Source organism: Colossoma macropomum, unplaced genomic scaffold, assembly GCF_904425465.1.
Source record: "Colossoma macropomum unplaced genomic scaffold, Colossoma_macropomum, whole genome shotgun sequence".
Classification (NCBI taxonomy): domain Eukaryota; kingdom Metazoa; phylum Chordata; class Actinopteri; order Characiformes; family Serrasalmidae; genus Colossoma; species Colossoma macropomum.
The window spans coordinates 22405421-22430113 of record NW_023494792.1 but is presented as its reverse complement, the minus strand read 5'-3'; the positions used below and the strand labels follow the sequence as shown (position 1 = coordinate 22430113).

The following is a 24693-nucleotide window of genomic DNA, read 5'->3' as shown; positions in this document are numbered from 1 at the left end:
AGTCAGAAGGAAACAGAGAGAGCATTCAGTGAAAGGCCACAAAAGGAAGTGTAAATAAAGTTTCAAAAGATTGAAAGAGGCTTCAGTATAGCTGTGTGTTCAGCTTGTTCTTTGTATGTGTAGGTATGAAATCTAGCACTGTGTATCAGCCATCAGCTCAGGAAGGTGAGATTAAGATCAGTATAGCCTCATTCTGTCTGTCTGTCTGTCTCTCTCTCTCTCTCTCTCTCTCTCTCTCTCTCTCTCTCTCTCTCTGTGTGTGTGCTTTATTCTGTGCCTGTCTCTCATGCCCATCTCAGCATGTGGTCTTTTATGGGCTCATATTATAATTCCTCCCCTTTTTCTTTTTTAGAGGGAACGCTTACGAAAAATTGTTTTTCAACTGACTGCATCACAGAGGATAAATTTTAAATGAGTAAACAGAAGGAACTTTGCCGAGGCAGTTTTATATATATCATTCAAGAGCCACTGAATTCTCCAGCCATGAATCAAAAACTGGTTTGCAAATTGGCAGTGTTATTTATATCATTTTTTCCCTCTTTTTCCCTCCCTTCTGCTGCTTTGGTGAAGAAGTGAATTTTTTTGTCTGTGTGTCCCCTCTCCAGAGGTGAAGAGAAAGATAGCTGAAAGCCCTTCTCTCTGGGAATGCAGTCGTTCCGTCAGTGAAAATGATAAGCACATGATGAGCTGCACGCTGTATCCTGTTTGAATAGTGAATGGGTCATCGAGTTGCCGTAGGAGCTTTCCTTTCTAACAAGATTGGAACTGTAGATCCTACTCTGTCCTGCTGACCACTGTGGGATTTAGTCTCTGGAGGTGTGCCATATGTAATGCTTGTGTCATTTAGGAGTCTGTGCGCTTCAAAGCTTTAAAACTCCAACGGCTCAGAATCACTCCAGCACCCCAGCTCTCCTCCACTGTTCAGTAATTCACACTCATTCTCTCCTGTCATCTTCTCGCCACTCTGACTTCCTCACACACATAGCGCTTATGGACTATGTGACAGGCGTTGCTGAGTTGAAGGTGTGTAATATGAGAAGTTCAGAGTGTGCATGCTTATATATTAAAGCATACAAGTGTGTATGGTTAGGGATGGGCTATATGGCAAAAATGTACGTCGTGATACTTAAAGATACTTTTATAATACATGACGGGCCTGTGCCAGTGATGGTTAACCATGTAAATGTTGATACAGCCCTCAAAAAAAGTAGTATAGGTGAAATTGTTCTAGAAATATGGCTGCTGAGCTGCACTGGTTGAACATGCTCGGGAGGGGGGCCCTGTATGCCTTTGTGGCAGGCAGATTTCATGCTTGTACATAAAGCCGATTATGTGAAGGTGTACATTTCACGGTGTACTGCTGCAAAAAATTCACTGAAGTGCACTACTATTATGTCATTTTATTTCACAAACATTAAGCTTCAGGTCACATGCTATCACTTTGTTTGCTCGTGCATTCATTTCAGTGTTAGGAACCGTCTCAAAATTACCATAGAAGAAGAAACTCTCCCAACCACTCACCCCCAGCCGAGAAGAAGGCCTGGGTTGTCTGCTACCACAGTTATTTTCCACACGCTGCCCAAAGAAGATGATTTTGTAGCCGACACAGGCCTAATACAAGACATGCGTCATGAGATTTAATTTTTCTGAGATTTGATAAGTTGGAACAGACAAAAAAGAACCAGTAGAGCCAGATACTGAAAATTAAATGAAACATGGTGTATTTAAAGATTTTCATTCAACATTTCACAATTGTTTTCTCTTTTTAATGAAACATGGATCTGGTCACTGTTCTTTAAGTTATTGTGACATAATGCAACATGATTTATGACAATAAATGTTGGTAAGTATTGCCCACTTTACCTATGTGTGTGTGTGTGTGTGTGTGTGTGTGTGGTCTGAATAACAGTCCAGCCAAACTCATGACTCACTGCCACCCCTCAGCACAGCACCTTTTTATTCATTTATTCAGATAGCATTTGAGAAAGAGAGTGAACAATGAACTTATGAAAGAGCAATATGTGGTATTTAGGGAAAAGAAAAATCTTCACCCACTTCATCTCCTCTGTTTTACAGACAATTTGGCTTAGACTTAATCTGAGCAGGTATTTACCAAAAGTGCAAGAATTGAATGTTTCACAATGTGATAATCTCTTTCCACACTAATAATATGCCTTTGCTTGACAACATCATTGTTGCATGCCTTGTTTATGTTGGTTTTTTAAAACAGTTTGTATAAAGGTTTGTATAAAGGTATTCCAAAGTATATAATAAATTGTTAGATTTATCTCATATAAACCTGCTGTTAATAAAGTGCAAGATGTAGAGAAGTGCAATCAATGGATGACAATCTATTTGGAGAAAGGATGTATAGTAACACCTTTCTTACTCCAGAAGATTCACATATTCATTTCAGACGTACACACGGATCATAGAGCTATCTAAGGGTGCTTTTACACCCATTGACTACATTTTCTTTAGTTCAGTTCAGTTTGAATCCACTCAGACTCAGGTGTACACAAATCAATTGATCCTTGGATCCAGACTGCTTCCAAGTGATTCCGTTTGCTGCTGGTGGGAACACATTTTTATGACCTGCACCAAACAAGGACGTTCTACATCAAAGCATGCTTTTTTTCAGTGCACGTCAACACTGTACCGTCCTCATAATCTGCCTGTTTAAACATTTGACTGTTTTATAGCAGCATGAGCTGCTGGACTACAGAATGTGCTTGTGGTAAGTTGCGGTCAGTCATCATCAATGGGTTAAATTCACATAAATAAACTCATCAGTCACAAAAAAGTGACTTTATTTTTATTGCTTTAATTGTGGTACATGCAAACATTTCATGCAACACAAAGGGTAAGATTATAGATTTTATCAAGAATATTTTTGAGGGATAGCCCATCAAATTCCTGACCATTCCTGACTTCTGTGATCTGCAACGTGAAACAAACTGAACCAAAAAAAAAAGCCCAAATTCTGGCAATAATTCACTGTTCTGTTGGCATGGTTACAACATATAACTAGTCAGCACCAACTTGGATACACAATGTTAAAGTTTGAGTGAGGACGGTGCCCCTGCTTCAATAAAACGGCATGCACTGAGGGGCCTGGGGAGAGATAACATTTCTTCATTTATTTCACATTGTGCCTACAGTCACAGTGGTTCATATTAAAGTACTATCTGTCTATCTGTATAAATTGTATAGTCACAATAGATTGTTCCCAGACCTTGAGCTGACTTGGGCCTTTTGGCACCCCCTATGCCCTTAGCAATCAGGAGCCTGCAGTGCATAATCCATCCCACACCAGTTTTGCAGGATGTCTTAGGTTTGTTATGCAGCTTTGTCCATTCTCTTTCTTTTTGGTGATTGGGTTCTGTAGCTGCTCGTGGTGCATCATCGAATTGTTCTTACGAGTGCTTACAGAGGCAAAGAAGATCAGAAGGGTTTAGGGGGAAAATTGCAAAACAATCAGGGTGTTTTTGCTTGATAAATAAATGTAGTGTTTTGATAGTTCTCAAAATTGGCTCCCGGTCTTATAATTGTGAATCAAAATAACAGTGTCTTGTACCAGGTAAAGGGAGTTGTAGTTTTCTGAAGCACTGTCATAATGTAAAGCCAAGAAACAATGTTGATTTGCAAAGCTTAGTTTAATGCTAAGTGACTTCATTGTTGACCTTGCTAATGGATCCTGTGCAGAATGAGGTGTTTAACAGTGTGAATAATGCTACTCATAATGGTTTTACCATGAATGACATTGTGTACATATTGGGAGTCACAGCCCCTGCCACGCCACAATGCTTTCCATCCCCTCTTGTGCCACTTTTCTTGAATCCACACTAGATAGAAGCAGGGCGATGATGGCTTTGCTTTAGTAATTAAAGGAGCAGTCAAAATTGTGGCACTCATAACAGGCTAAGACTAGTTTGTCAGGTTGCTTCTTGTGTAATGCAGCCATATAATTTAGTTTTTATATTCAAGCACACATTTGGTGGTGATTAACAGTGAATTGTTTGACAGTGAATAAATTCAGCATTCATCTGGTTTGTGTAAAACATATGCAAATGTTTCTGATCTTGCTTAGATTGTATGAAAAACTCACAGCTCCATGGAAGACAAAATACTAGAGACGTGCTTTATAAGGACATGGAGTGTTTGGATCAGCGATGCATATGACTAATAAAGCATATAATTCCAATATGTTGATATTTTAGCTATTGTGTGTATACGTTTTTGCTTTGTGTATATTAGACTCCATTAATAATGATAGAAATAGTCGTCCTTGATATACAGTACTGTGTAAGAGTCATAGGTACCCAAGCGCATTGCACAACTTTACAGGAAAAGGAAAAAAAAAAAACATTTCTTTTGGTCCATTCTTCATGAAATTTACAAACAATATGAAAGAAAATAGGCACTTCTGTCAAAAACTGAAAAACAACAAAAATGGAGATACAAGGTTTTCTTCCGACAGCAGCGATATGAGGAATGAACATCGTATGATGGCAGAAAATTTTGTTGCACATATATTTCCATGCATTATCTAAACCTCTTATCCTTCTGGGTCTCGGGGAGCTGGAGCCTATCCCAGTGCTCATTGGGCGGAAGGCAGGAAACACCCTGGTCAGGTCGCCAGGCCATCTCAGGGCAGAGACACAAACACACACACTCACTCACACCTAAGGGCAATTTAGTAACTCCAGTTGGCCTGACTGCATGTCTTTGGACTGTGGGAGGAAACTGGAGCACCACATATGTGTGTTATAGAATCTTAGCACGATCAGAAATGTTTTCACATGTTTTACACATAGAAAGACTCCATCCCACAATAACTCACAAAGATCCTATGTCCCACTAAGGGTAGGTTGAGGATGTATGATATAGGACTTCCTCATCCTGCTCTGTGCTGTAACTAATTCTGGGATGCTCAATAAATGCAGAGCCAGAATATTGCCCTTTTCTGTGTAATATGGTAGTTTTTCTCTTGGGGCTTCATCTATACAAATCATTGGGTTTTTGCATGTGAATTATCTTTGCATTATTTATGCCCTGTTGAGTGGAAAACATGTTCTGTGTCTGTTTGCTTCAGGAAACACAGATCATTGTCCTTTTTCCTCTGTGAATGCCTAAGCAAGCTGGTATGTAGTATGTGTGTGTGTGTGTGTGTGTGTGTGTGTGCACTTGTGTGCGGCACCAATGGACCCTGTTATTCCTCAGGCCTCTGGCACAAATGAGGCGTGTTACATGCATTCATGGCCAGTCTGCCAGCCTGTGGACCAGAGCACAGTCAGGGTCATCAGCTGTGAGAAGAACGAGTCGAGGTGACCTTTGAGGCAATTATTCTCTTATTTGCCTCACCCTTCATGGCTATTCTGCTTTCACATGTGCCAATTTGCCATTTGTGCCAGTTCGCCACGAGGAGGAGAGAGATTGAAGGTCAAAAGCTTGGGAGTCATGGAACAGGAGAGAGAGAAAGAGAGAAAGATGAGGGGGAGAAAGATGTAGATCGTTAATAGTCCTCAGGCATGTGTGTGTGTGTGTGTGTGTGCGCGCGAGTGTGGGGAACAGGCAGGCTTGACTGAGTTTTATTGATTATACTGTACATATAAGGTTCGGGTACAGCCAGAAACTTACATATTATATACAATATACAGTTCTTTAACAAATGCAATACAGACATTTTTGGCCCAGTTTGTACCTTCAGTACAAAACCTAGAGTAATAATGATAAATAAATGACTTTCAGGAGAATGATAATGACTTTTTTTTATTTTTATTTTTTTTATTATTATGATAACTGTATGTCCTTGTGAACTGTAAGATGATCCAAAATTATCATGAGATAAAATTGCAAAACATATTTTGCAAAATATCTATATTATAATAATTAGCTTTAAAATGCTTAGTCCAACAGAAGTGTACAGATTGTGACATTGTGTGGAAAAAAAAACAAAAAAAAACATTATTTACAGGTTTATCTTTAAACCTAACTGTGTTGCAGTAATGAGAATTTGGTCACATAATTTGGAAAATTTTATTAGAAATCAATTAAAAATCAATGAAATCATTTGGGTTTGTTTTGAATTATTCAACCAGGCATCATTGTTTGTATATCCAAGAAAAAATACACTTTTTTTTAGTAATTTTAATTTTCCCATGTTGGGTCTTAGCATTTATCTGTTTGTGAGGATAACCTAGATGTGTGTGAGAGTGTCTGTGGCTGTTAAACTATCAGTGAACAAGAAAATCTTCAGCTAACATGGGCCACAGATGAGATCTGCCAACTGCCAGCCATTTAGTTTTCAACAGCACTACAACACGAAAGAGTTCTACAGACAAATATCCAAAATACTAGTGGCCGAGCGCTAATCACAACAAGCTACAAATGAATAACTCACTACAACCATAAACTAAACCATGTATGTGAAAGTAAACTAACTGAAAGGCTCATACATGCCTTAGCAACAGTTAGTAAAGGATAAGGAAAGATATTAACACAGCAGTACATGATAGACTGATGAATGCAGCCCTAAACTCTCCTGAACTCACAAGAATGAAGAATGGACTGGAGTCTGACGCCTTCTGTTCCAGCGCAGCCTTAATTAGGAGGCAAAACACCTAAACACAAGAGCACATTTGCCGTATGCTGCATGTTGTAAATGTCTCTCCAATTTGAATGCAGTATCCATTTCACTTGCACATACAGGCAGTAGATTAATAAATATCAATACAGCAATCACTGACTGTTTCCTGGGCCTGTCATTTTCTGGACCTTCATTTGGTAAAGTGCAGGAATTGATCACATTCTGTCACACTTCAGTGCTTATCCATGATATATTACAGCGATATTTTCAACACAGCCCTAATGGTGCTGCAAGTTGCTGGATCTGTTCTTCTAGAGTTATTGGAAGCTTTAGGGCTGTGCAGTAATGTAGCTACAGGAGGCTTAAATGGGCCTGTAAAAACTCTGTCATGAGCAGTTTGCATTTTGAGGGCCGTTTTTGCTGTTAGCCTCCACTGTAGCGAGTTGATTTGCTTTATTAGTTTAATCTGTAAACATGCCCCACAGGCTAGAATGTTTAACTCCATTTCCCCTGACTGACTAGTGAGCCAAATCCACACTCCTGCTACTCCACTGACAGGAGACAAAAGCTGTAAGCATTGCTGTAGATCAGATTCTATTTTGGTTTTGAGCTTCATTGTGATAAAATACGTTTATTTTTCAGTTTTGGGTTCAGAAAAAGAGCTTACAGTTTCAGATTTTTTTTATTCTGTGATGGAAAACACACCGCGAAATACAGCCCACCATCCTATCCAGTCTTGAATAACATGGAGGATGCATTGTATTTACTATTAATGGTGGTTAGTATAATGGTTGTGAACCCACATGCTACTAAAAATCCATTGTATAGATTTCACATTTACACCATCGGCATATGTGTTTACAAAATTATTGAAATACTTAGATTAAATGGATTGATGCATAATTTATGTAGTCACAAGGCTACTAACTGGTAAAGGCTAATTAGCGTTGAGAGATTCAGAGGCTGCAAATATTTGCTTGCTTGCAGTGATTTGCTGGACCTCTATTAGGCAACATGCAGGAATTGATTATATTCTATCAAACCTTATTCGTAAGTGGAAAAAGTTGTGGATATTTATCTTGGATGTATCCTTTGAAGAATCTTCGTTGAATTTTCTATGATATTCAAATGTGAATTGAAGTGTATTTTTTATTATTATTTTAAAGAGGAATTCTATCAAGTTCAGTATAATTCAGTCATTAAGATGTAAACAAAATAATTCAGAGTGGTTTGTTGTGCTTTATTCTAGAGAAACCTACCAACTTATACATATTCAAAGTGGTGATGATAGAAACCAGACATCTGAAGCTTTTAATGCCTCTGAAAGCTACCATACAAATATATATTACGTGAAGTGTTTGTGAGTGTATTGTCCAGTGCTTGAGACAATAAATAACATATATTAAAATCCATTTACAGCAGAGAGTTACATTCAGTGCAAAATAGTCCCAAAAAAAAAACTTTTTTTTTTTTTTGTTTTGGATTTACCAATATTTTACCATCATCAACATAACACCTAACAACTTAAAATATATGTGTAGTTTCACTAGTGTGTTTAGATAGTAAATAAAATGGCTATATTTGTATTTTGATATTGTGACCCCTGGTACTTGAAAAAAATCTGATGTTAGTAGGTTTAGCTGCAATGCACAATTTCTCATCAAAACACTCTAAAAGTGCAATCAAGCACAATACATGTTTCTTTAGGGATGCATCAGGATGCAGTTGTAGGTTGATGCTGGTATTTGTTATTTTCCATGCACATATCTGGTGATTTTATAAACATTTATAAAATATAGAAAAACAGCATTCAGTCTTCCTGGATTAGCGCTAGAAATGTAACATTTATTTGTAGAGGGTTACAAATGCAGGAAAATGGATAAAATGCAGACATTTGAGCACAGTAGTTCAGTGCTGCTGAAACATTCTGCTCCTCCGGGGTACGTTGTGAAACAACAGTTTGAAATATTGGTCATCTACACTGGACCCCAACTACACATCTGTCTAATGCAGTTATCTGTTGATGCCAATATGATTTCGCATCTCTAGGTACAATCCTGCATCACTAGGTACCAGCCAAACATCTGAACTCTTTTTTCAGTATATTTCCATCTCAAAAATAGTACTGATACTAATCTTGTCATTCTGCTCAAGAGTGCAATATCTAAAAAATTCTGAGCATTTATCAGGTGGTTTAACCTTTGCCTGTGTGTGTGTGTGTGTGTGTGTGTGTGTGTGTGTGTGTGTGTGTATTTATAATTAGCTGTAAATCCTGGGCAGGCCCACAGACTGGGCTCCTGCTAGATTTTAGAGAGCTCTACTACACTGCAGGGCTTTTCTGCTGGTCTAATTAGACTACTCTCTCTTCCTTAAATATTAGAATTTTGTATGTTGTATTAGAATATAAACGGCCCGGAGTACATGAAAACATACTTCTCTGAGGCCACACTTCTGATGTTATTTTTACAGTGTTGGATCAAGTTTGTACACAGCTAAAGGTTTGTATGTATTCAGTTTACACAGATTTACACTTTCCTTCTAAGTGTGCGTGTGTGTGTGTGTTTAATGGGCTTACCGATGGCTAAGTGTGTGTTTAATAAGCGTTAGTGCATTGAGGTGTAAGTGTACTGGTTTGACCTGTGAGGAGGGAGCTCTGTGGTCTGTTTGTGTGCATAGAGTTCAGGTTGTATATGAAGCAGCTGGTCTTTGTTGGAACTCCACACCTTGTTGCACGGAGCGGCGCCAGTCTGTGGATTAAAGTCTGTCCCATCTGTCCAGCGTCAGCTACGATTTAAACTGCTTCACATCATGCTCTGCTAGCCCAGCCCACTAGGCCCAGATCTCAATCACAGTGACACCTGCGGTCACCTTTATGCCTGCTTCAGCAGGTACTGAACACGGGTATCGCAAGAGTTTAACGTGCCAGTGTGAGCCTGACTGAACTTCACAGACAACCGCAAGAAGAACAATAATATTACTTTATTTATGAAGTGCCTTTCTGATGTAACTGATGCTCCAGAGTGCTTTATTAAACAGTATAGGATGAAGGAGTCATTAGTTTTTTGTTCGCAAGAAGTCATTAAGATATTAAAACATGCCAGCTGATCTAATTTTAATGGATGAGTTTCCTCCATTTGGAAAGAGACCCATATCCTACACTTGTCTTGTAACAAAACAGACATGATTCATTTTTATACGACCATTTCCATCCTCTCTTCATCCAGTATGCTGGATTTACATGTCACATTGAAAAAGATGAAGTACGCGACCGACAGCAGCAAAAAGCAATGTAAATGCTGGCATGGTGACATGGATGATTATCAGAGGAGATCTTTAGCAGTGTATACTGTTTATTTCAGGTGAAAGACTGCAGGAAGACACTTATTTTTTGGTTTAATACTTGCTTTGTTTGGAATTCAGACATTTGGCATCCATAGTTCAGTAAAAAAAAACTACGTTCGGTTTACTTCACTGCAGAAGTTGGGAAAATTGAGCTCTTGTGAGAACGTTCTGCTCACCGCTGTGGTCTGTGGAACGTTGCAGCTGGCAGAATTTTCTGTCATAGCTCCATTGAAAACAATGGAATATCCGATTTGCCATTGTCTTCTGCCAAAATGTGAATGCTGCAATAAAACGAAACAGGCTGTTTAAGGCTGATATATGTAAATGACCTCTGTTCTGATTGGTTGTCCTGTAATGTGCCTCATTGAAAAAGCAACCCTGGCTGAAACACTCCTTATAACTTACAACAGTGTAAATGGGATGAGCTAAACTGCTATAGGTTGAATAGAGCATTTAAATGCATTGGGCCTCACTCACCAATATCTTCCTGAGTTTTTTTCTCAAATTTGTTCTTGAGAAAGGGCCTAAGAACATGTCTTATGTCAGATTGATGATGTGTTCTTAAACCACAGAATTATTCACACCTTTATGCTCTTGAGTGTGTAGATTCAGTTCTTACTTTAGAACAAATTCCAAATAAGAAAAGGTGAATGACAGAATCGTGGTGAAAAGTGCATAAGTGGGTTTTAAGAAGAAATTTCTTCTTAAGAACAGTTGGTAAATGAGGCCCATTGTTTTTGTGTCACCACAAAAATAGTGAATTCAAAAAGAATTCAATGTTTATGCTGCCTAGTTTCTAAATATGGACCGTATGTACTGGAAAGTAAACGGTACATTTTGAAAACTTTCACAATGTTTATATACTACATTAAACTATTTTAATTCCTAGAAGTGAGGAAAATACGGTTTTATGTAATATGGGCCCTTTTAAACTGGAGGCTGCTGTAAAACAACTGATCCAACTCATAAGGGGTTTGATAATTAGCTGATGAGTTCAGTCTGGTTAAAGCAGGGTAATTTTCCAGTGCTGGGGTCCTCAAGGCTTGCGCTCAATACTCCTGCTCTGTGCTATTTTTATGCTTTAAAGGTTAGTATTAGACAGTCTCAAGCCCTGTCTGAAGTAGAATAGAACAGCACTAATTGATGTAGGCAGGTGTTAGACCATATTGAGATTTGGAGATGATTAAAACCTTAGAATCACTCAAATGCATGAGCAACTGGTGCCTTTGGAAAGACGAGAATGGACTTCTCTCATGCATTAACTTTAATCCATCATTTGTCACTTTATGCTCAAAGAAACTTCACTGTTCCCCTGTTTTTTCTACTTCTTCAAGTAAAATGAGAATGGATTCTCCCTTATGTGTTGAGTCCCAAAGCAAGAAAGGTGCAGGAGTTAAATAACATTTGGTGATGAAATGAAGGAGAGATAATGGAGGGTGGGTGTTAAAATTAATTTGTCAGTCTTGCTCTCACTGCACATGAGTGCTGCATATGATTATGAAATGGAGTTTCAAAGCGATGCAAATGGAGAAGGACGTGAAACAGGAGCAGGATTAGGCCGTGTGAGCAGTGCTGGTGAGACTGCCATGGCTTACGTTCTTAACTCTCAGCTCTAATAGCAGTGACAGCAGTCTTAGAGGGATTCCTCTACAGATCACAGGTATTTAGCTACAGTGTTTAAGAGGGATTGTGACTTGTGTATTCTGACAGGTGGTGCATTTTTTTGTTTTCTTTGGATTGCCACAAACAACATGCTTTGCTACTGAAGTTCTCATCTGTCCTTTTTGGGGCTGAATGTTGTTGTGAATATACCAGCCAACAGTTTTTTTTGGCATCATTGAATTTATATTTACTGCATGCCAGTACATTTCAGCTGTATTGAGTGTAGAGGTGGACAATATGACAAAAATGTAACATCACAATACTTCAAGACATATTACACAATATGTGTCACGATATTTCATTTTTCTGAGGTTTGGTCAGTTGGAACAGGCAAAAAAGCGACAGTGGCGCCACGTTAAAAGGCACAATTCCATGGAAAACTGAATTTTCCTCTTTTTTTCATTAACAAGTCTGAGTAGTATGTAAACACTGTTAAACATTAAAAAAAGCTAAAGTTGACTCTTTAGTCTATATGGTCTATACACAGAAACCAGGTGCAAAAACAGATCGTTTTGAATTCATTGTTTCTGTAATGCCACGAAAACCACCAAATTTACATATATTCACCTATTCAGCCCACAGCAGTTTAGTCATGCCCAATCACACTGAAGTCATAAGAAGTGTTTCAGCCCAGGCTGCTTTTTGAATGAGGTACAATACAGGGCAGCCAGTCAGAACTGAACATAGTTTACATCCTTTCAAATGTGAAAAGTGGACCTCAGAGAGAAAAATTAGAATAGAAAAAGATATAGACCTTTCAAAAATGTCATCAAAACATTAAATACAGTGATTTTTATTCAAGGTTTCACACGCACTGAACTCAATTCAAAAGGAGTAAATATGCTGTCTTTCTAATGCAACATGCCAGTCTCCTAAACTACTGACAATATCCAAGATATGAAATATGATCAGAAAACAAGAACATGGTGTGACACATTTTGTCAAGATGATGATAAATATTGTCATATTGCTAATTAAGAACTAATTGATAATTAAAAGTTCAAGTGCTTTCTGGCCATTGCCCTCAGCTAGTCTCACCTCAACCAAACCTTGACTAAACTCAGTCTACCTCTACTTAAAAATGCCAGGAAAATTACATTTCTGTTTTTGGCATATTGAAGGGACTCTTTCTGTGAGTGTATGTGATCACTCACTCTATAAGCAGCTCAGTAATGCATTCTGTAGCAAGCTTACAGGTTTTGTTATGAGAAGTTGCAGCATTGGTAGGAGACAGAAAATTGATGAGGGGACCTTTTAATTTGCTCTTGGGGATTTTTGGACAAGTGGCCCACAGTTATCTTCAAAAGACAGAGCCTCCACTAGGAGGCATATATAAGTGGGAGGCGTAGCTTGTGCAAGTTTATGTGAGGTTATTGTGCACACCAGTGACTGCAGTCACCTCCTCACACTCTCTGAGATGATCTGTATTCTTCAAAACATGGTTTTTGTGATGCGATCTACACGTACTGGGCCGTTAAGGCAATGTGAGCTGAATTCAGTTAGATGAATCCCCACAGTCTCCTCCACGGTCAGCTGACTGCAGTAGTAGGAGCTTTCTTCTGCTAACAGTGACATATTTTTCACCACTAGCACTGTTTGTCTTTAATTATTCAAATCCACCCTTTCCCTTTTCCAGGTCCTCTCCCTCTCTGTTATTCTCCTCCTCTTCTTTTTCTCCTGTCTGAGCTGAGTTGATGCAGATGGTCTGTGCCAGAGCTGTTAGTCCATACCTGCAGCCTGACACCGCATGAATTGGATTACTCTCTGAGCAATGCTGATAATACCACCGGCACCTGCCCTGTTCTACAATGCCGTCATTTCATATTAGCAAATGTGCATCCAGTGATTAGTGCGGAGCAGTGCTGTGGTTTTAGAGATAGAGCTGCATGGTGAGGACACAAGTGTAATCATGGAATACGGTGCTAGTAACGTCTATAACACACTGCTCAGCTCTTCATCTACATTTCAGCTTTAGAGCATGTCATGAATATGCTGCCTTGGTGATGCAATGCACTCATTCCTGCTAAAATCTCCACTCCATCCACAAATAGGAGCCTCTGCGTGCAGAAGGCCTTTGAAGTTAAGCTTGGGAGGGACGCAAGGCAGAATCCAAATATGTCAGCTCTCGCTATTATGCAAGCACACACACATACCTTTCTGTGGCAGCTCCCCTCTTGTTCTTGTCTGCTCAGTCTTCATGAATATTGCAGTGAAATACGTGTAGTTGTATCTTGGTCAAGAATGTAATTTCATGAATCTTATATCTGACATTTTGTTGTTTCTGAGTAGTAGGATATTATTGAACTGACTGTTCAGCGTCTATTTTTCCTGACCAATAATGTGACTGTGATTTAAATGGCAATAGTTTTTATTATTTTTTTTTAATAAAGTAAGGTCTAGGCCTGTTATTTTGGCAATGAAGACTAGAAAATCTTTTTTTTCTGGCTTGAGGCATTATAGCTGAGATTTCCGGCCAGGTAGTTGTGGCTGTGTTGTCACATAGATAGCACATGGGTGTTTGGTTGCTTTTTACTTGTCTAAATAATCTTTAGGCAGCTCACAAGCTCCATATTATCAGGTCAGATTTCCCCACTTAAACCTTTAGACAACAGTGGTGATAATGTGGACTGTAATTAAAATAGGAGCTTTTGCAGTTTGAAAATCACATTTTTTTAAATTGCTATTTTGATATAAAAACAATAAATCTTTCTGCCTTATGTGCTATTCTGCTGTTTAATAAATAGGAGATAGGAAACAATATATTTTCAAAACTCTTAAGTATGATTTCACAAAATGAAGATTTAATAAAATGAGTCAGAAGACTATTACTAGTTACAATACACAATTAATGACCATTAAAAACATAGTAACAACATTGAAAATGAACAGTATATTTACCTAGATTAAACTGAATACCCCTATAAAATTCGCTCTCTCTTTCTCTCTCTCTTTCTCTGTGCAGGTAACCGGTAGGATGGTGGCAGGGGAAGCAAGTGGGCACAGCTACCTGGTGGCGTGCTGGCAGCCCATCCTAATTTTGATGCTGGGCACTGTACTGTCTGGCTCGACCACTGGCTGCCCGTCCCGCTGCGAGTGTAATGCCCAGGAGCGCTCCGTTGTGTGCCACCGTAAAAAGCTGATGTCGGTTCCCGAGGGGATCCCATCCGAGACACGGTTTCTAGACCTCAGCAAGAACCGCATCAAAACTATCAACCCTGAGGAATTCTCTGGCTTTCCCAACTTGGAAGAGCTGGAACTGAATGAAAACACCATCTCCACCATTGAGCCTGGAGCCTTTAACAACCTGTATGGCCTACGGACTCTTGGGCTGCGCAGCAACAAGCTGAAGCTTATCCAGCTGGGCGTATTCACAGGCCTCAGTAACCTCACTAGGCTGGACATCAGTGAGAATAAGATAGTTATTCTGTTGGACTACATGTTCCAGGATCTGTATAACCTGCGCTCTCTGGAAGTGGGTGATAATGACCTGGTGTTTATATCCCACCGAGCATTCCATGGCCTCAGCAGCCTGGAACACCTGACTCTGGAGAAGTGCAACCTGACCTCTGTTCCAACGGAGGCCTTTACTCACCTGCACAGCCTCAACACTCTGCGTCTGCGCAACCTCAACATCAACAGCATCAGAGACTACTCCTTCAAACGCCTCTACCGACTCAAAGTTCTGGAGATTGCCAATTGGCCATATCTGGATACTATGACCACCAACTGCTTGTATGGGTTGAATCTTACATCCCTAACCATCGCCAGCTCGAATCTGACTGCGATTCCCTATGTGGCCCTTCGGCATCTGGTTTACCTACGATTTCTGAACATGTCCTACAACCCCATCGTCATCATTGAGGGCAACAAGCTCCACGACCTGCTCAGACTTCAAGAGTTTCACCTGGTGGGCGGTAGGCTGACGATGATTGAGCCGTACTCTTTTAGAGGACTCAACTATCTGAAGGTCCTGAATGTGTCTGGGAATTCCTTGACCACTCTGGAGGAATCGGTCTTCCACTCAGTGGGGAACCTGGAGACCCTTGTGCTGTACGATAACCCTCTGGCATGCGACTGTAGGCTTCTCTGGATCTTCCGCCGCCGCTGGAGGCTCAATTTCAACCGGCAGCAGCCCACGTGTGCCTCACCTGAGTTCGTACAGGGTAAGGAGTTCAAAGATTTCCCAGACATCTTGCAACCAAATTACTTTACGTGTCGCAAGTCCAGGATCCGGGAACGCAAGGCACAGCAGAGGTTTGTGGACGAGGGAACTACGGTCCAGTTCGTGTGCCAGGCTGATGGAGATCCAGCCCCGGTCATCATGTGGCTTTCTCCACAGAAACAGTTCATCACTACGAAAACGATAGGAAGGCTTACTGTGTTTCCTGATGGTACTCTAGAGGTGCGCTACGCTCAGATCCAGGACAACGGCACCTACGTGTGCATTGCAAGTAATGCAGGTGGAAATGACACTGCTCTTGCTCATCTCCACGTCCACAGCTACTCTCCCGACTGGCCCAACCAACCCAACAAAACCTTTGCTTTCATCTCCAACCAGCCCAATGACAGTGGAGCTAATGGGACAAAAGAAACAGTCCCATTCCCCTTCGATATCAAGACCCTTATCATTGCCACCACCATGGGCTTCATCTCCTTCCTTGGTGTGGTATTATTCTGCCTGGTGCTGCTGTTTTTGTGGAGCAGGGGTAAAGGTAACACCAAACACAACATCGAGATTGAGTATGTACCGCGGAAATCAGACGCAGGGATAAGCAGCAGTACTGCTGATGCTCCTCGCAAGTTTAACATGAAAATGATTTAATCCAGCCAGGCAGTTCAAAAGACACTGTAAACACAGAACGATAGTAAAAATAAGAGATCCCCTCCCTGACTAGCCTCTGGATCCTGGGACTTTCTCGCAGAGGAAGTGCGCGTGTTTCATTCCTCTCTGTTCTAAAGATGGATATGTGGCACAAAAGTTCTTCGTTTTTGTTTGATGTTGAAAATAAGAGGGGAGAAAAGATACCACACTCTTCTGTGATGGCATTTTCTGCTTGGCCTTCAGGGACCATTTCTTTGAAAGAGAATTTTGTTGTAAAACATTCAAGTTCCAGTGGATTTTTATGGGCAAAAGGATACCTATAAAAGACTAAAACTGAACCCTTCTCAATGTTTGTGTCAAAATACAAAAGACAGACCATCGTCCTCCTTCGCTGTCCTTTTGCCTGCATTATCTGTTTTTGTATGATTTCTTTTTAATATCCAAACTGAAATAGTTTTATGAAACAGCAAAAGAAGACATTTCTGGGTTGATAAGCACATTAACCGGTGCAGTGCTGTATGAAATATACCATATGTTGCGGACCATTCCTGCCATATAGTTCACCTGTCCATGGCCACACACTGTTGCTGATGCTAGGTATATCAAACACTGGCTTCTCAAATTGGATGACATGGTAGTTAGACTTTATACTCAGCTCTTTTTTTACTACAGCAACTTACTGTTGAGAATTTGTTGTTGTTCTCATTCCCCTTCATTTACATTCTGACTAGCATTGGTGCTTGAATTATGAAGTAGAAACTAAATTAAGTTTGACATTCGCAGCCTTTAATTTTCATTTTTTTGTGCAAAAACACAAATATCTAGTCCTTTGGCTCCACATATACATTATCTTCTTTTCCTTCAGTGTGTTTTTCCTTGTACTCTGTAAGGTTCTGGTTGTGGATAGGCCAATTCAGCATAAGGATTTGACAGTGTTCACATTAGATTTGTCTTATTGTATATCTGGAAGTGTCTAGAAACTAATCCTTCAATGCTGATTCTGAATATTCAGCTATTTGTGGGTCTAACAGAAAGCAAAGAGCTGCTCAAGAGAGCCACATTGTAATAGTTATTTTGTTACTGCTGTTTAATTCCTTTGAGCTTTGACTTTTGACACATTAGCCAGAAAGTAACTCTGATGTAGACTAATATGGTGTGTATGACTAATGTCAATTCGTAAGGGCGTAGAGTGCTTTAGTGCTGTTATCTCAATGTGAACAGAATATGGAAGCGTAAGGAATGCAGTAATTGCAGCTGTATTTGTTAATGCCACTATATGTTTGTGTAACACATCACCCCCTGCTTCATACCTATGGATTAAAAGCTTTATAGTTTTATAATATCATTGTACATCATTGACTAATCCATGTAGCAGTGAATGAGTGGTGATTCCTCACAAACTCAAGAAAAAAAAAAAGAAAATGTTAATGTGCTTAACAACCCTGACATGTTTAAATGCTGCCTCTAACAATTAAAAAAAAATCTAATGGTCCAGAAAGAAAGTTTTTTTTTTTTCTTTTTTTGAAGAAATCTCCCTCTAACATTATCCAAATAAACATTCCTAAAACAGTCCCAAACAAGTTCATTTAATCTGACTGAGAAACAGTGAAAACACTGACTATATTAACGTGAGTAGCACAGTTGGTTAAAGATAATGATGTTGTTGCTGGCTTTCCAGGACAGTGTATGTGTGAGATCCTTACCCTAGTAAAGCCCTTCGTGTGTGGGTATAGGAGCTTTGAGGATGTGAGGGGGATACAGCCAGGCTCTTTATAAAGATTGACTGTGAGCTGGGTGTTGGTTTATGGGTTAAGTGGGTTATGCTGGAGTAATTGTTTTGTAGTGCTGATGGGGTCTACAGATGGTGGAGGAGGACAGATGGTTTCAGCCATAGTGATCTGCTTTAGAGCAAATCCCCCTTACACACAGGAGTGCGGCGCTCACGCTCTCCTCCTAATGCTCATTGCTGATGCTCTTTCTGTTTTACACCTCCAAACCCGCTACCACGCTCGTCCCGCAGCCGCTCCTTCAGTTCTGAGAAGACGAGAAAGACTATGTCGAATAATGTGGTCCATGACATTCTATTTTATTGGAGATCTAAAACGATGAAAAAAAAAATATGTTCAAATTGTTCTGTGCAATAAAGGTAATATGCAGATTTCTTTTTCATTTTTTTTCTTTTTTTTAATTAACACAATTTTATTGATGTTGAATTGTTGAAAATATGGTATGTTGTATTAAACAATCTATGGAGTTTTTCTAAAATATCACAAGGTGTATCTTGATTGAACTTCTCAGCTAATGAGTACTGAGATCATCACTTTTTGACAGACATATTGGATGTTAGATTGTCATTCAAATTACATTTTAAGGTGTAGATAAAACTTGTCCTTCCTGGTGATCTTCTGTTAAGTGAACAGATCTCAAATGACATCTTAAAGCAGCGGTCACCATCCCTGGTCCTGGAAATCTACCTTCCTTCAGAGTCAAGTTCCAGCCACTATCTGCCACACCTGCTCCAGATGGTTAACATCTTTATAATTAAGTCCTTGACTGGCTGGATCAGATACTTGAGTATTAAGTAAGAAGATGAGGCAGCATTTCACATGGAACTGAACTCTGCAGGAAGGTAGATCTCCAGGAGGAGATCTAGGAGGAGAGTTTGATGACCACTGCCTTAAAGGAATATTCCAGTTTTTCACCTTGATCACCATGTGTGACATCAGCAGCATACAGCATGGACAGTAATTCCAACATTTCCTTGTACTTAGCAAAAAAAGAGCAGAAAACCCAGATACTCAAAACTCACTACTAATGGAAGCCAATGGGAAGCTTCTGAACTTTGTGAAATACATGACTATATAACACAAAATCAAAACTTTATTTTTATTAATTACTTAATTACACTCTAAGTCTTAGGAAATTCGTCCGTTTGGAAAACCAGTCACGTGTCTGAAAGAACGCAAGTTACTGACAAACATTTATTCACAAAATTCAGCAGCTTCTAGTATGATTCTTGGGCCCAATCCCATTTGTTATTTTTACCCCTACCCCTTGTTTTTGAGTGTCACCTTGCCCCTTGGAACTGAGTTACAAGGGGTAGTGGTTGAAGCCCTCACCTACGAAATGGTACAACCATCCATCCATCCATCATCTAAACCGCTTATCCTTCTGGGTCACGGTGGGGTGCTGGAGCCTATCCCAGCTGTCATTGGGCGGAAGGCAGGATACACCCTGGACAGGTCGCCAGTCTTTCGCAGGGCGAAATGGTACAACCCTCAAATGAAAAAAGAACACAATTAACTGGCTGCTACCGGTGCTCTGTAGGCGACCCTGCCAATCTGCAGTGATAGCAGAGGAGGGTAAAGTTCAGCGAACTCGCTGCTGGGCTTTAGTTAAATTTAGGGCATCATATGCTTTCAAAGAGGGGGGATGCCACAATTATTTATGATCTCCCACCCCTAATTCTTCGGTGATATGAAGCTGTCAGCTGTTTGCCAGCTTCAAGTTCGAATTTTTTCCGTTCGACCTTAAATGGAGCAGCAGTTACATTCTGGCGCTTCAGGCGTCAACACTGCTGGACTATTTAAGGTGGAACAGGAAATTTAGCTAGTTAGCTCCTGAGACATCAGCATCTATTTAGCAATTTTTATGCCTGTTATAAAGAAAAGGACAGTAATACATTGAAATGACATTAAACTAAGCTAATACAATGGTTATAATGATATCTAACTAAGAAAATACTCACATCTGTGGGTTTCTTTGGTCGCTCGCGCTGCCATCTTGTCAGTTTTTCTTTTTTTCTCATAACACTCTGTTTGGAGTGAGACTCTGAAAAACCTCCGTTTGGAGGGCCATGTAACCCTAACACTTCGCCCTACGCTTCTATCTCAACAAAAATCAGGACACCCTACCCCTAGACCTGAACGCACAAAATGGAGGGCTAAGGGCTAAGTGGTTGGGGCAAGGGGTGAAATGGGATTGGGCCTTAATGTGTTTTATCAAACTCAAATTTATCATTGCATTGGTAATAAGTGGGGCAACAAACAAAGACTATGGTAAAGAAAGAAATCAGGTTGAAAAACACTGAAGTGTTCTTTAAAACCGACCTTTCAATGTTTCTGCATAATTAAACGGTTAAGATGTGAGCAAAGTCATTGAGAGTGGTTTGGTGTGAAACGCTCCATTCTGGAGAAACTTACAGAGTCAAAACTGTTCACAGTGGTGGTGATGGGAACCAGACGTCTAAAGAGTTTAATGCCCCTAAAAGCTCCCTCACAAAAAGTTATTCCATGAAATGGTCACATATGTGCTGCCTGATGCCTGAAACATTGCTTTATGCTAGTCGTAAGATAAGACTTAAAAAAAACATTTAAAAAGTGTTTTTATGGTCTTTAAAAAACATATTTTTAAAAATCCATTCATGGCAATACAAGCAGGGCATTGTAAGGAATTTACCACTATTTTACCCTTATCAGTATTGCATATAAAACTCAGTAGACATGTAAAGGTTTATTGATCATTTTGTATTTTGAAAATAAAATGGCTATGTTTGTGACCCCTGGTTCCCATGGCCACCACTGTTAAGAAATCTGAGTGGGTAAGTTTCTCTACTATGCACCATTTTGCATCAAACCACTTTGTTTACATCTCAATGGTTGAATTACAGTTGAAAAAATTGGTGAAATTCCCCCTTAATTATGAAAATCTGGTGCGGTTGATGTTCACAGAGTTCACTGAAGTGAGATTTGGCAAAACAAAAACTGCATAAACACCAGAAGGTGAAGTCAACTCATCCTCTAGTTTCATAAAACATTTATGGTTGTCTCTGACCCTCCAAACATCCTCATCTCAAAGCGTTTGAGGGAGTAAATTTCAGAGTGCTCTTCATTCTGAGCATTAGTGTTTCAGTGAACAAGCCCAGGGACGCTGCCACGTCTACTCTTCAAGATCCTTCAAGATACAGATCCTCCAGCCTCAATCTTTCCCCCATTCTGATAAAGAAGGTGACAGGATCGTACCTCATCACTGATTCGAAAGCTTGTCACATTTGGTCAGAGGAAAGAATTTTATTTGTACCCATTTCCTTCTGCTGTTGCCATGTGTTTGATTCAACAGGTTGTGGGCAGGCAGTGCAGTTACACAACATGGCTCCCTGCAGGGTGGCGAGCACACTGCGCTTTCACATGGCTGCGCTCCGCACCTTTAGCTTTTTGTGAGAAGGAGAGAGATGCGGTAACATTGCACACCCACCAAATTCCTCATCACGACGGAGCGTCACGATAAAACTAAAATGTCACGCTTCAGCCGTCTTATGACCTCATCTAATCGTGTGGATCCAGACTCAATTCTTGCACCTACAATTCAGCACACCATTCAGCACAAAACCAAGGCCAGGCAGCATTAGTCAGAGCTGAGATATATTCTCTCATATTAAATAGAGGCAGAGGATGTTTCATGTTTCACTTCCTTCGAGGCTAAGACTGATCCGTTTAGAAGTGCTTCTTTGGTGTCTAAGTGCTTTTATATTAATCTTCCTTTCTGTCTGATTTTTGCCTGATATCAGCTAAACTGTAACTAAGGGTGTAGCGATTTAAATAAGTTGAATCAAATCGAAACACTGAATTTGAATCAGAGTACTCAAAATTAATGCTGCTTTGCCCCCATTTCTTCCCTCATTTCTTATAAATGAGAGTCCCTCATTTAGCAACTTTCTTGGAAGCTGTCAATGACAAAAACTAGGCACTGTTGCATTATATCAGAATGAAGTGGGGGATGGGGGGGCAGGGCATGCAACCATGCTCAAATGACCAAGCTTTTTTGTAAATCAATTATAAATGCTAGAGGTTGTGATTTTTAGGATTTTTTATGTTAGCAGGCAGGCATTGAAAAAGCTGTACTGGAGAACTTTTATACATCTGAGCCAAACCAAACTCTGTATAAAACAATTAGAGCTCTATAGAAGTTTTAACATGCAAAATATCAAAAGTCAAATTTAATCTTGACCTCAGAATTGAACATCATACAGAGCCTGAAAATCTGTACATTGTTACGCCCCAGGTGCATGCAGGCATGCAAACATCAACATGTGAACTTAAGAACTACTTATTTTTGTGTCAGCAATGTATCGTATCGAGACAACACCCGAATCAAATTACTCATCAAATTAATTTTTGAAATTTGTTTGTTAGATCGTTACATCTCTAAACATTAACAGTATAATATGCCATTTTATTCATTTTCAACAGGTGAAATCAATGACAGTATATGTAATATTACATCTAGACGCACAGTTCAGAGAAAAGAGTGCATTTCATTACCAACAGAACAAATTTGGTTCATGCTGCATTCTGGTGCTCATCAAAAGGTTGTATGTACCTTAATATATACAACTTTAACTAGTTAGTACGACTAGTAAATACGTTCGGGTGCTTGTCTGTAGATCCACCACACAGGAAAAAAGCATGAATGCATATCCTACCTTCTCTTTGCTGGGTTAAGAAGCACATGGTTTTAATAGAAGCACATCAGGTGTATATATTTTTTTTTTCGATTCATTGCAAGTTTAGCATTTTTCACTCAAGTAAAAGGTGAATGGTTGCATTATAGGTTACATTTCACAAACTCACATATCATCTAGAATCCCGAGTTTATCAGTTTAAAATATGACTTTGTCAGCTGGTATTTCCCAATTTCTGGCTCAAACTCGAACGCAGCATTAGTTCCAACCTGCATCTAACATGATGCCCCTCCCCTTTACCTGATAGTAAAGCATCTGATCCAGCCAATCAGAGGCTTCTGAAGAAGCTAATTAGCTGGAGAAGGTGTGGCAGTTTGGTTGAAACTAAATTCTGCAGGAAGGTAGATCTGCAGGACCTACCTGGGTCCACAGGGTTAGTGACCGCTGCTGTATACAGTTATTTTGAAATGAAACAATGGCTGTCAGCTGTAATATGAGGACATCACTGTTGGAATTACAGCTCTTCTTATACAAAGCCCTTAAATTTGAAAAGACTATAAGCATTTGGACAATTAGCTGCTCAGTTCTTACATGACACATTGTTGTTAGCTGATTCATAAACAGAATGGAGCTAACAAAAGGTCTAGAGTTTATCTAAATTGTCAGAAAAAAGGTACTGTAGATGAACATTTTTGCTCATAAATGTGCAATATGCATGTTCAAAGGTGCAAACAACTGAGCCCCTCTAATGAAAAAACATTAACCATTCCACCTTTTTTGGGGGAATTATCAGTTATTTTCTATTTTTTTATATGAAAAAGCCGATCTATTTACATTTTAGTAGCCCCTTAACCATGCTAAAGAGTTAATAACCCAGAAGTTGTTACGAGGACCCAAGCAGCTCATGCTGCTTATTAGGTAGAGCCAGTGCTGCCAGAAATACACTAACAGGCCATTAACAGGCCAAAACCGCAGAAGAATCAAGTCAAGAATGCTGTAGGATGTAGTACAGTTTCGTCAAAAGACATCCTTAAAGAGAAAACAGTACACATATGAAAATAATGGTTCTTCAAGGGTTCTTTAGTAAAGAAAATGGTTCTATATAAAACCATGAATTCCATGATTAAATGGTTCTTTGCATCGTGAAAGCGTTCTTGAGACTGATGAAGAATATGTTGTAGATAGTTCTATAGAACCTTTTTGAAAAGGGTTCTTCTATTGTTACAGTGTCAGGCTTGTTACAATAGAAGAGCTCTTTTTGGTGCTATATAGAGCCCTTTTCAAAGCACAAAGCACATCTACAGCACATTCTCCATCAATCTGAAGAACCCTTTCACGATGCAAAGAACACTTTAATCATGCTAAAGGTTCTTTGAATGTTTATGGCTCTATATAGAACCATTTTCTTTACTAAAGAACCCTTGAAGAACCATCATTTGTAAGTGTGTAGCACAAGCTCAGAGGGTGCACACCATATGCACACCACTCACTAGGTGTCAAGAACAGAAAGGCCAGATTTGCTAAAATGTACATGATAAAACTGTTGAGAGCTTAAGGACAGCTGAGAAGGTTATTTTTACCAGAGTGATGAAAAAAAGGAAAGTATGGAGCTGTTGGTCTGAAGCAGACCACATCTACATGAGCGTGTGGACTCAGACCATTTGTAGACCAGTAGACTGAGCTCATTTGTCTCTATTGACAGGAGACAGCAGCAGCAGGATGTATTCTAAAGTGTAGAGAAGCATCTTTACTGCTCAGAACCAACAATCTGCCTCTAAACACAATGGATGGTGTCTGACCTTGCAGCAGGGCCATGAC

At 39.7% G+C, this 24693-nt stretch overlaps 1 protein-coding gene across 2 annotated transcripts in view; it reads left to right on the top strand.

Annotated features, from left to right (window-relative positions):
- The window catches only part of lingo1a (leucine rich repeat and Ig domain containing 1a), a 144270-nt gene extending 125761 nt beyond the window's left edge, over positions 1-18509 (top strand). For both annotated transcript variants that reach the window (XM_036576583.1, XM_036576584.1), the window contains one exon: positions 14556-18509. In XM_036576583.1, the coding sequence (XP_036432476.1) occupies positions 14568-16415 (1848 nt within the window). In that variant the 5' untranslated portion in view covers positions 14556-14567 and the 3' untranslated portion in view covers positions 16416-18509. The remainder of the gene's footprint in view (positions 1-14555) is intronic.
- Positions 18510-24693: the final 6184 nt, after the last annotated feature.